At 35.9% G+C, this 13758-nt stretch overlaps 1 protein-coding gene across 1 annotated transcript; it reads left to right on the top strand.

Moving 5' to 3' along the window:
* Positions 1-4152: 4152 nt before the first annotated feature.
* On the top strand, positions 4153-4642 carry LOC101897101 (uncharacterized). Its single transcript, XM_059129365.1, has 2 exons — positions 4153-4218; positions 4331-4642. Exons 1-2 carry the CDS (start codon positions 4153-4155, stop codon positions 4640-4642), a joined length of 378 nt encoding a protein of 125 aa, XP_058985348.1.
* The last annotated feature ends 9116 nt before the right edge of the window (positions 4643-13758 follow it).

Genomic DNA, 13758 nt, shown 5'->3' with positions numbered 1-13758 from the left:
ATCTACAAGTGTGCAATTTTTTTCGATATCATAGAGGAAAATTTTTGACATACTTGCAGTTCTGGAAGAAATTTGTTTTTTTTTTTTGTTGTAGCTGTTCCAGTGTCGCCTGGACATACAGATGTGGTTTCGGAAATGTGTACTATAGTTGTACGAAAAGTACTGAATAGTACTATGTTTGGTATTGGCTGAAGGTACAGAGATAAAATTCTGAAATTTGATATTTAGATTTCTGATGGTAATCTTAATAGGAAAATTACTAAATTGGTATTGGTTGAAAGGATAGGACTTGATCTCCAAATTTGATATTGAGGTCACTGTTGATATGTGGAGTTGAAATATCGTTGTGGTTTTGGTACTCTATAATTGTACGCAAAATACTAACTGGTACTAAATTTAGCATTGGGTGAAGGGATAGGGCTGTAATCCTAAAATTTGTTGGTGTCTGTGGTTCAGATTTGAAGGTTGTTTTGAAAATCTGTACTATAATTGTACGAAAAGCACTAAAAAGTTCTTAATTTGGTAAAGGGTGAAGGAATAGAGCTGTAATAGTAAAATTTAATATAGATGCGACTGTTGGTGTGTAAGTGGTACTAAATTTGGTATTGGGCAAAGGGATAGAGCTGGAATCCCGAAATGTGGTATTGAGTTTTCTATTGGTATCTGGGTATGTGCTAACATTAAAGACAATCCTACTATTATTTTACATTTTAAAATATTTACTAAATTTACCCCTTTGTTTGGGAGATCTTTGATCGAGTGGATCGTTATTTTCCCTTTTCGTCCTTACATATCATTGATACAAATATTACAATTTGTCAAGATTGACCAAAATCACATAAGCGGTTCTTTTTTATAAGGTAAATTATTTTCTTTGAAAAATGTGTACCAAAGGGAGGTTACCGATACTGCCCATCTATGATATGAATATAAAAATAAATAAAAATAAACAAGTGAAAAAGCCGAAAGTTCGGCCGGGCCGAACTTTGAATACCATTTGGAAGCAATTTGTAAATTTTCATCAAAATACCGAATATAGGGAGGTACTATTATATGGGCGCTATGCGAAGAGGTGGACTTACAAAAGAAATTTTCTGAATCTAGGGAGGTACAATTTTATGGGCGTTATACGAAGACATGGACCAGCATGAACAATTTTTGAAAATATCTGTTAAAGTATGTAGAACCTTTTATGAACCTCAAATTCCAAATTTGAAACATTCCCGGTGATAAGTGTAGCACAAAACCTTTATTGGCAGTTTTATGTAAGGATGTATCTCGCATAAGGGGGACCCACGGCAAATTTAGGCTAAAATTGTGACTAAAACCCCCAAAAAATTAAATCTTTCGAAACAATTATATGGCGGCTTTTTTAAAACGTGAACCAACATAGCCCATTTTCAATACCAAAAGTACTACAGACCTAACAGACGTCTAAGTAAAACTTTATAAAATTGGTATTTGGAGTTCCTATGACAGAAAATTACCTAAGAAGGTCCACATTCTTTTATATCCCCCATTTGCCATTGAAGGCATATTTTGACTTCCAATCACCAACGTTGAGATAATTCATTTGAACAGTGTGTTGAAAATCGGAAAATACCATATATCGAATACAGCTCTACGCTTTTTATATCCTACACCACATGGTGGTAAGGGTATTTTGTCTTTGTGTATTTGTTTGTAACATGGAGAATGAAGCAAGATAGACCCATAAATACTTTTGAGGATCTTCATAAAATTACTTTCTGAGTCGATTTATGCATGCACGCATTTATTATCCAATTGAGATAAAATTATCCAAACAATATTTGTTTAGCCCAAGAACGAACCCTATTTAATTTGGTGATAATCGGTTTAAATTTATATATATCTCCCATATATATCTTCAACCAACTTCGGGGTAATTTTGAACCAAAATGGCCAATATCAATCAAAATAACCTGATTTTGGCACATCCGACCGATTTTAGTCTACAAGGAAGAAACATCGAATTCGGAGAAAACCGGTTCAGATATAGCTATAAGTCCGCCACATTCGTAATATGCACCCCAAAAAAATGTTTAGTATCTGATATCAGTATCAGATGCAGCCCAGAAATATCTCTGTCAAAATTTTTCAAGATTGGTTCAGATTTGGATATAGCTCCCATATACATATATCGTTAACCGATTTCGGGTTAATTGTGCATCAAATAGCCAATATCTTTCCAAATGACCTGAACTTTTGCACCTCCGACCGAATTCAGTCTACAATCAAGTACATCAAATTTGGAGAAAATCGGTTCAGATAACCTCGATTTGGGGTTTTAAGTCCCTCACATGCGTACTCCACAAGAATGAAATATGATACCAAATAACTTAAGGAGCCCAAAAATACCTCTGTGAAATTTTATCGAGATCGGATCAGATTTGGATACAGCTCCTACATATATCTCAATCCGATATAAGGTTTATTGTGCACAACATGGATAATATCAGCTCAAAGTGACTAATTTTTTTCAATTCCGACTGAATTCTTTCTAGAAACAAGCACTTCAAAGTTGATGAAAATCGGTTCAGATATAGCTATAGCTGCCATATATATGTTTTATCCGAAGTTGTGTTAGAGTCACTAACATGCGCAATATGCACTCCACAATAATAATATTTGATACCGGGCACCAGATACTTTTAGAAAATACTTCTGCCAAATTTCATCGAGATCGGTTCAGATTTTTATATAGCTACGACATCCGATTTTACGGTTATTGCTCACCATATACAGGGTGAGATAAAAAAACTGCTAAAAAGTCAAACGCCATAATTTTTAAATTCTTTTTAATTTTGGAATGGAATTGCCCACCATAGATGTAATACCAGTCCGAATTATACCATTTGGTGAAAAACGGTTCGGTATATACGGAAATTCATAGTTGGTGCGACCTACTTCATATAAATTCCAAATATATATATATATATATATATATATATATATATATATATATATTTTTTTTTTTTTTTTTTTTTTTTTGCTACGGGAGCTCTACTAAGGTATCATATAGTAGGCCCGCTCGTCTTTTGGCTTTTCCTTACTGGTTAATAGCTCCCATCTATCGAAAGATATTTGATATTTATCCAAATTTCGCGACAGTGTTTAACAGAATTATCTCAAAGTTTGGTAATTGGAGGTGGCAATATGCCTTCTATGGCTAATAATTGGCAAAATAGACCAACGCTTTTGTACAATAACGCCAGATATTCGGTTTTTAATAACTTTCGAGGCATTTTTCAACGGATTTTTTTACGTTTTACAAGTTTCTTCCAAAAGTCCCTCTTCACTTGGTGTCACATTTTGAGTTAATTGTGGCCCGTTCGAACGTTGTTGCTTATACGACTTTTTAACATCATCCTCATCGTAGCTGCTCAACAATGTGTTTTGTATTGACAATTTTTAGATAACCTGTATTTGTGCATCTTCTTTTCGAAGCTAATCTTATGTTATACTCGGTCCCCTCCAATCTTCCTTAAACGTATGCCTGTGACAACATCGTTTACTTTCAAGGCCGAGGTCGTGTGTCATAATAACCTGTTCGCCCTTTCCCTCTAAACCAAACCAATTAAATTAATTTAAAAATTACAATCCTAGCTAATAAATTATACTCATAATATGTAACATTCAAACGAATAATTAACCCGAACCCCCTGCCAGGGGTTATGAAGTTATTAAAAATTCAAAAGATGACCACGCACGAACAAAGCCAAAGAGTTTAACGGTAATTCACGTCGATAAAAACAAAACAGATAATGATGAATTAATCTTGTCAGCATATAAACATAGTCATAGCCATAGCCAACCACACGACCCACCGGAGGGTATAGCTTCTGCGTGACTAATTCTACCAACAAAGTCGCCAAATTAGCCGATGTGTCTTCTGGTGTTTTTCTTTAACCTTCTGTTTTTGTCGTATATTTTCGGATGCTGCTTCTTGTTTTTTTTTTAATTTCTTGTGGCCACATTCATAGAAATAATTACTGGATGCTGAATTGGCTGGCAGCAGAGCTCTTATACCTTTGGCACAATACCGGCAGCTGACGATCCCCCTTTGATAGTTGTATAAATTGAAAGAAGTTTTGAATCGAGGCATCAATCTCAGTTGAACTTCGATCCAACATGAAGGTGTGTATTGTGTTGCGACAACGCATTGGTTTCGGCTTGGCTCGAAGGAAACATCGTCCGGTGAAAATAATATGCCTAACACCGTGGATTATAGGCTTTATTTTTTTTCCGGCGATGTGACTTTTTGGGTCTTTTGGATACATTTTTAATGAGGATGTTTTTCTTTTGTTAGGTTTTCGTTTGCTTACTGGCAATTTGTGCTGTGGCCAATGCTGGCTTCCTCTTTGGAGGCGGTAGTGGTGGTGGCGGCGGTGGCGGTGGCGGCTTTGGCGGTGGTCATGGAGGCGGCTACGGTGGTGGTCATGGTGGCGGTCACGGTGGCGGTTATGGCGGTGGCCATGGAGGCGGTTATGGCGGTGGCCATGGAGGCGGTTATGGTGGCGGTCATGGCGGCGGCTATGGTGGTGGATCAAGTGGACCTACCATCATTAAAATCATCTCCGATGGCGGAGCCGGAGGCGGTTTCGGAGGCGGCTATGGTTGATATACAATTTTACACAACATTTTGTAAAAAAAATAAACATTTTGTGATAGAAAACAGTTCAAAATCGAAATAAAAACTTTAAAGATATCCTGTTTAACCCTTGTCCCTCCTTTGCATTTTCCAATTGCAAATGTTTCCGAAAACTGTACCGAAAGCTTTCAAACGACTTAAATCGGAAGTTTTATACCAACATGAACTTATATTGACTATATTTCATGAGACTATGTTAAGCCCATTTAGAAGCTGAAGGTCGGAACAGTTCTAGTCTAGAAGTCATCAATCCTAAAAATTAGAGGCATTTCGTAAAACTTCTTACACGATGAACATCTGTAGAAGATATCTTCACCACGAATAGGACAAATGTACAGACAAGAGGACTGTACTGGAAGGATATGTGCATAACACCACCAGCTGATGTGTAACGAGACTGCTATTTTTCCACATTTCTGCCAAAGTCGTTAAGGTATGAACTATGAAGAGGTCGGGCCAAAACATAATAAAACAAGTAAAAAAAAAACATTAAGTTCGGCCGGGCCAAACTTTTAATACCCTCCATCTTAGGGTAAAAGAAACATTAGAAGAAATGTGGCAAAAACCATTAAAACGCCGAATATCGGGAGGTACCGTTATATGGGGGCTACACCAAAACGTGGACCTATAATTACAATGTTTCGCCACACGAACTAGGACCATTATGACCCACAAATACCAATTTTTAGACAAATCAGTGAAAAAATGTGTCAAAAACCATCAAAATACCGAATATCGGGAGGTACCGTTATATGAAGGGTATATCAGATCATGGACCCATGCATTCAATGTTTCGCCACCGGAGCTGGAACTCATTATGACCAACAAATACCAATTTTCAAACAAATCAGTGAAAAAATGTGGCAAAAATCATCAAATTACCGAATATCGGGAGGTACCGTTATATGGGTGCTATACCAAAACGTGGACCTATAATTACAATGTTTCGCCACACGAACTAGGACCCATTATGACCCACAAATACCAATTTTTAGACAAAACAGTGAAAAAATGTGGCAAAAACCATCAAAATACCGAATATCGGCAGGTACCGTTATATGGGGGCTATACCAAATAATGGACCCATACATGCAATGTTTCGCCACCGGAGCTGGAACCCATTATGACCAATAAATACCAATTTTCAGACAAATCAGTGAAAAAATGTGGCAAAAATCATCAAATTACCGAATATCGAGGGGTACCGTTATATGGGTGCTATACCAAAACGTGGACCTATAATTACAATGTTTCGCCACACGAACTAGGACCCATTATGACCCACAAATACCAATTTTTAGACAAAACAGTAAAAAAATGTGGCAAAAACCATCAAAATACCGAATATCGGCAACCAATCCTAGACACAATGCAAATTGCTCTGCTAAATTTTGGCGCTCTACGTCAAATAATGTGGGTTGTATCGTGATTTCAACAGACAGATGGACAGACAGACAGACGGACAGACGGACGGACAGACAGACAGACAGACAGGCGAACAGACAGACAGACGGACATCGTTAAATCGACTAAGAATTTTATGCTGATTATGAATATATATACTTTATGGGGTCTAAGACGAATATTTAAGGATGTTACAAACGGAATGTCAAAGTTAATATACTCTCCTTTCCAAGGTGGAGGGTATAATAAAAAAGTAAGCAAAGGCTATAACCATGCTGGCCCAACACCCTACAACACCTCAATATGTTACAATCTCCCTTATGTCCACAACTATTTTGGAAGATCTCGCTTTTGAAATTATGTCATAGAGCTCTGTCCAGATATTACCCTTTGCTTTTTGACCAGGGACATTTTCCAGATATTATTGTGGTCTATTTTACAGCTAAATATAATCCAATGGTCATCCAATATGCCATACTTCTTCCTGTTACCTCCATATTTTCGGTATTTTGGTGATTTAAGCGACATTATTTATTGGAAATATTTGAAATTTTGCATTTGAAATTCGTAACTGATACTACAGTCTATGCCAGAAAATTGTCTGTGCAGGTCCACCTCTTCGTATAGCCCCCATATAATCATACCTCCCGATATTCGGTATTTTGATGAATTTAGCGACATTATTCACCGACTTTTTTTCAAGTTTTGCATTTGAAAAATTTTAACAGAAGTTGTCTATGCAGGTCCACATCGTCGTATAGACCCTAATATAACGGCTACATTTGGTATTTTTAAGAATTTAACAGAATTTTTAACGGATTTAATTTTTTTGAAAATTGACAAATTTGTTTCGAATGGTGGAGGGTATAAACAATTCGGCTTACAACTTTTTTACTTGTTTGTTTTTATGAAGTTAGCGTTTAGGACAGCGCTGAAGCTTAGCATTTTGGATGGCCATTGGATAATATTTGGCTGGTGAAATACCACAATTTTGTGTGAAAATATACCAAAATAACAAAATCACAAATTCATGAAAGGCATAATGGCTGGACATTTGAAATGTTAATATTTGGATCACTATTAGTGTGTACGGTTGAGATGTGAGGGTGATTTTGGAAATATGTACTAAAATGTTCAAAAGTACTAAATGGTACTAAATTTGGTATATGAGTGATATAGTTGGAAATCTGAAATTAAGATCTCTTTTTGTGAGGTGGGGTTGATATATGGGGGTGGTTTTCAAAAAACGTAACAAAAAGTAAATTTGGTACTTAGGAACGGTATAGAGCTGGAAAACTGAAATTTGCAATGAGGATCTTTGATCAAAAGTGTAAAATTTGAGTGGTACTAACTTTAGCATATAGCATGGAAGTAGAAGAGATATCATGAATTTTTGTATTAGGATTACTGAGAATGCGATGCGTTTAGATAAAGAGTCGAATTTGGAAATACCTACAGCAATGTGTACGAAAAGTATTTATTAAATGGTACTAAATTCGATATATTGTGTAGGAAAATAACTAGATTTGTGAATATTGGTATAGGGATCACTGTGACTGTGCAGCGTTTAGATCAAGAGGTGAATTTGGAAACCAGAAATATAACATGTACGAAAAGTACTAAATGCTATAAAATTTTCAAATGAATACTACGGCGAGTACGAAAAGTACTAAATTGTACTAACTTTTGTCCAAAGTCAGGAAAAGACCTGGAATTTTTCATTTAAGTTATTATTTTTACAGAATTTATTTTTTCCCATAAAAAATATCGGATATTTTCTAATTACTATATAAATTACGCCACATAATACAAACTTAAAAATCCATCTACTCTTTGGTTTTATAAATACCCAAACCACAACACAATGTTTTTTTTTTTTTTTTGGAACGTCGTCCCAACCTAATGTTGCTTTCACATCTTGGTTATTTATTGTCTTACCATTTACTGACCAAGGTTAAGCATAACTAATTCTATATGGAAAAAATAAAACAGCAAGAATTAAGAAACATCGAATACATTAAGTGGCAATATGAGAAAAACAAACCAATTAGGCCTAGATCCGCCACTTAATTCATTTGTCATCGTTTCACCAATGCTTTGGAGAAGGAATATTTAATAGGTTATCATCCAAGTGGTGGGGGTTCACAAAAATGTTATTCAAAATAGCAAAAATTAGCAATGGTAATCTGCCTCCAATAAATAATACAAAAAAAAAAAAATAATAATAATTCGAGATATGTGATATCAGGATATTCATTTAAGTGTTGAGAAGGTTGAGGTTCAAAATAGGTGGTGGTTTCACTTTGGAAGACAAAGAGATAAATGAAGATATGTATTTCTCTTTTATAGATTGGATATAGTACTGATATAAATGCGAAATCTAACTCCAGCTATGTAGAGGAATCTACAGAATCTTTGCCAGTTAAAAAAGGTTAAATATACATAATAACATTTTTGTTACTGGTATTTCTACTATATTTGCATAGTCGACTCCGTCCCCTTTTTTATACCCTCCACCATGGGTAGGAGGGTATATTAACTTTGTCATTCCGTTTGTAACACCTCTAAATATTCGTCGTAGACCCCATAAAGTATATATATTCATAATCAGCATAAAATTCTAAGACGATTTAGCGATGTCCGTTTGTCTGTCTGTCTGTCTGTCTGTCCGTCTGTCTGTCTGTTGAAATCACGATAGAGCCCACATTATTTGACGTAGACCTTTGAAATTTGGCACAAGTGTGTGTATTGTCCCTAGGATGGTTGGTATTGAAAATGAGATATATCGGTCCACGTTCTGGTATAGTCCCCATATAACGGTACCTCCCGATATTCGGTATTTTGATGATTTATGCCACATTTTTTCACGGATTTATCTGAAAATTGGTATTTGTAGGTCATGACGGGTCCCTGAGCGTGTGGCAAAACATTGCATGTATAGGTCCACGTTTTGGTATAGCCCCCATATAACGGTACCTACCGATATTCGGTATTTTGATGATTCATGCCACATTTTTTCACGGATTTGTCTGAAAATTGGTATTTGTAGGTCACAACGGGTCCCTGAGCGTGTGGCAAAACATTGCATGTATAGGTCCACGTTCTGGTATAGTCCCCATATAACGGTACCTCCCGATATTCGGTATTTTGATGATTTATGCCACATTTTTTCACTGATTTGTGTAAAAGTTGGTATTTGTGGGTCATAATGGGTCCTAGTTCGTGTGGCGAAACATTGTAATTATAGGTGCACGTTGGTGTAGCCCCTATATAACGGTACCACCCGATATTCGGCATTTTAATGTCTTTTGCCACATTTCTTCTAATGTTCTTTTACCCTAGGGTGGAGGGTATTAAAAGTTTGGCCCGGCCGAACTTAATGTTTTTTTACTTGTTATACCCTCCACTTTACATTGTATGGAAGGTAAATTAAGTTCGTCATTCCGTTTGTAACTCATCGATATAACCAAGTATGTATACAGGGTGTGATGAAAAAATTGCAACCAACTTCAGACCGCTGTCATTTGTAAGCCACTAGTCCCACAGCTGTTAAAATTGTTCCAGTGACAGTTCATTATATTGTTTACAAGCGTACAAAAGCATTTTGGTGAGGTTTTTCCAGAAAAAAAGTTATTCGTTATAGAATTCAAGTGTGATAGTGTGATTTCTTTATATTGGGCTGGAAAACCACAAATGGCTATCGTTAGAGCACTCCAACATTTAAATGTGAATAAATCTTTTGTGTCTCGTACCATCTCTCTTTACCGTGATACTGGTAGCGTAGCCCGACGTCAAGGAAGTGGATGGAAGAAAACAGTAACATCAGCAGAAATGGTTCGAAAAGTTAAGAAGCGACGTGATCGAAACCCGCGTCGCAGTGGCCGAAAAATGGCTTGTGAACTGAACATATCGCAATATTCCATTCGGCAAATATTTTAAAAAATGAGCTTGTGGTAAAGTCATTGAAATTCAAAAAGTGCAAGAACTTACATCGCAACAGAAAGAAAATAGTCTCAAAAGAGGTAAAGAGTTGTTCGCTAGGCCGAAAGTGATGAAATGCCGTATTTGGTTTTCTCCGATGAGAAAACATTCCTAGTCCAACAGTTTGTAAACAAACAAAATGATCGTGTTTACTTGCCAAAGAGGTCAGCTGAAAATGTGCACTTATGGTTGGCCATCAGAACTCAAGCGTCGGCCATGGTGATTGTTTGGGCCGCCATAACAGCCGATGGTCACTCGTCGCTCGTATTAACAGACCTTGGATATTCCAACAGGACTCAGCACCATCGCTTTATTTCCAGCGCACAATGGCCACCAAAATCTCCGGATACTAATCCGTTGGACTATTGTGTCTGGAGTATTTGGGAAAGCAAGATTGGCACTAAAAAAGTGTCGATCACCTCAAGCAAGCTCTTCGCCGGGAATGGGCCAAAATACCGCAGAGCAACATTCGGCAGCGTGTGACGGTTTCATTGGCCATTTGCAGGCCATAATTCCTGCCAAAGGTGGCCAATTTGAACAAATCTAAACTTATTCTAAAATTTGATGCTATTTCCGACATTTTTTGCTTTTATTCAATAAAATTAAAAAAGGAAATATTATGTCGTTTGACTTTGTTGCAGTTATTTTTATCTCACCCTGTATATTCTTTATCAGACTAAAGTTCTAGGACAGTCAAAACGAATGAAAATAGGAAGCTAAAATTTTGCACATATCAGCCTTTCATCTGCATTCATATTAAGTTCGAAGATGGCCTAAATCGATCTACGATATCGTATAGCCCCATATTCGGTATTTTGATGATTGTAGCCAAGATTTTCAATGAATTTTTCTGAAAATCTACAAAATGAGTTCCTTCTAAGTGCTTTAACCCCTGGAAGAGTATTTTCTATATAGGTCCACGATATCGTATATCCGCTATATAACGGTACCTCCCTATATTCGGTATTTTCACGATTTTACGTACATTTTTCAATGGAATTGTCTGAGAATACATACTAGAAGCACTTTACCGCCTGGAAGAGAAATGTCTATATAGGTCTATGCACGCCCAGGTCTTCGTATAGCCTCATATAACGGTACCTCCCAATATTCGGTATTTTGTTGATTTTAGCGACATTATTCAACAGAGTTATTTCAAATTTCGTATTTAGAGTTCGTAATGGTAACTACAGTCTATGACAGAAAATTGTCTATGTAGACCCAGGCATTCGTATAAGCCCCATATATCAGTACATCCCTATATTCAGTATTTATACGATTTTAGGTACAACAGTCACAAAGATTGTTTGAAATTTGGTAGTTGAAGTTACTAATATTGTGACAGAAAATTGTCTCTGCAGGTTCATGTCTTCCTATAACCCCGATATAACGGTACCTCCCTATGATCGGTATCTTGATGTTTTTACCTTCATTCTTTACCGTATTGTTGTTTCAAGTTTCGTATTTAAGTATTGTAATGGCTTAGGACAAAGGTGCCTATGTAGGTCCATGTCTTCGTATACACCCCAATATAACGGCTGCATTCGGTGTTTTTAAGATTTTAAAAGAATTTTTAACGTTTTTTTTTTATGAAAATTTCCAAATTTGTTTCATATGGTGGAGGTATTTAAAGTTCAACTCACCGATCTTACTGTTTTGTTTTTACTTGTTTACAGTTGTCTTTTTTAAAAAGAAGGGATTTCCCCATTTTATACCAATTCGCATATCGTCGACTCAGACTATTGTTGTATATTTGGTTTCGATGTAGCAAAACAAAAATTGAGTTGGAAGCTAAACATATACAAAGTTCGTATTCGCATGTGGTCATCCACCTTGCCCATCTTTGTAACAATTAAATAATAAATGTCATAATTTTTTATTGTGTTATTATTAATTAAATGCAAAAATATTGTTAATTGAGTTGTCACATATATCATCGATTTAATCATACCATTTATTAAAAAATATATTAATTGACAAATTATTATAAATTATTAGAGTTGTCTGGTTTGTCATTTCGTTTGGTGTATAAATGATTTTTTACACCTTAGGTAATTATGTCATAATTACACAGTAGAATAATTAAAAGGTTGGAAATTCCAGATCAAATTATTTAGGAGGAAAAAGGAAAAAAGAAAAAGGCCACACAGTGAAGACAATGCTATCTGGCTGAAGCGTTTGAAACACAAATCGTCATATATCGAAGAGATAAATCAATTCCGCTGCGTGCATTCGTCCCTTCATCCGTCTGGCAATTATAAATTATAAACAAATTCCATGCCACAATTATTAAATTATGTCTGGAGCTCGGTCTCTGGCACGAATAAATAGCTACATTTTATGGTGATGATGACAACCTACTAAGAGGATGAAATGCAATCGTAACCGTTTCAGTTCGATTTTGTGGACCAATTAAAGTCCGGTCCGATAGGCAGATACGGAAGAAGCGTATGAGTTTGGAAAAACGATCATGACTTCTGCAGAAAAAATGCTACAACTATGAAGATATAGATTGTATGACACATACAGGGTGAGATAAAAAACTGCAACAAAGTCAAACGTCATAATGTTTATTTATACCCTCCACCATAGTATGGAGGGTTTTTAAGTTTGTCATTCCGTTTGTAACACCTCGAAATATACATTTTAGACCCCACAAGGTATAAATATTCTTGATCAGCATAAATTTCGATGTCGATTTAGCGATGTCCGTCCGTCTCATCCGTAAATCCGTCTGTGGAAATCACTCTAGCTCCCGAACGAATTGAAGAAGATTGATAAAATTTTACTCAAATGTATATTATATCTGCAGGACTTTTTGTATTGAAAATGGGCGATGTAGGTCCACGTTTTGGTAAAGCCCTCATATAACGGTTCCTCCGGATATTCGGTTCTTTGTTGATTTTAACGGCATTATTAATCTCAATTCTTCAAAATTTGTATTTGAAGTTCATAATGGATACTACAGCCTATGACAGAAAATTGTGTGTGCAGATCGACATCTTCGTATAGCACTCATATAACGGTACCTCCCGATATTCGGTATTTTGATGATTTTAGCTACATTATTCACCGATTTTTTTAAGTTTCGCATTTGAATATTGCAATGGGTTATGACAAAAGTTACCAATGTTAGCCTCCATATAACGGCACCTCTCGATATTCGGTATTTTGATGATTTTAGCTACATTATTTACCGATTTTTTTATGTTTCGCATTTGAATATTGACAAAAGTTACCAATGCAGGTCCATGTCGTATAGACCCCAATGTAACAGCTATACCGAATGTATAGATTTTAACAGATTTTTTAACGGATTTTATTGTTTTTGAGAATTACCAAATTCATTCCAAATGGTGGAGTGTATTCAAAGTTCGGCCCGGCCGAACTTACCGCTTTTTTACTTGTTTTATTTTTTTAAAATTTAATTCAATGAAAGCAAAAAATTTCGGAAATAGCTTCAAATTATAGAATAAGTTTAGATTTGTTCAAATTGGTCACCTTTGGCACGAATTATGGCCTTCACGAATTATATGCCTGCAGATGAAAGGCTGATATGTGCAAAATTTTAGCTTCCTATTTTCATTCGTTTTGACTGTCCTAGAACTTTAGTCTGATAAAGAATATACAGGGTGAGATAAAAATAACTGCAACAAAGTCAAACGACATAATATTTCCTTTTTTAATTTTATTGAATAAAA

The sequence above is a fragment of the Musca domestica genome, unplaced genomic scaffold (genome assembly GCF_030504385.1).
Source record: "Musca domestica strain aabys unplaced genomic scaffold, Musca_domestica.polishedcontigs.V.1.1 60, whole genome shotgun sequence".
NCBI lineage: Eukaryota > Metazoa > Arthropoda > Insecta > Diptera > Muscidae > Musca > Musca domestica.
This window is presented reverse-complemented; position numbering and strand designations above follow the sequence as displayed.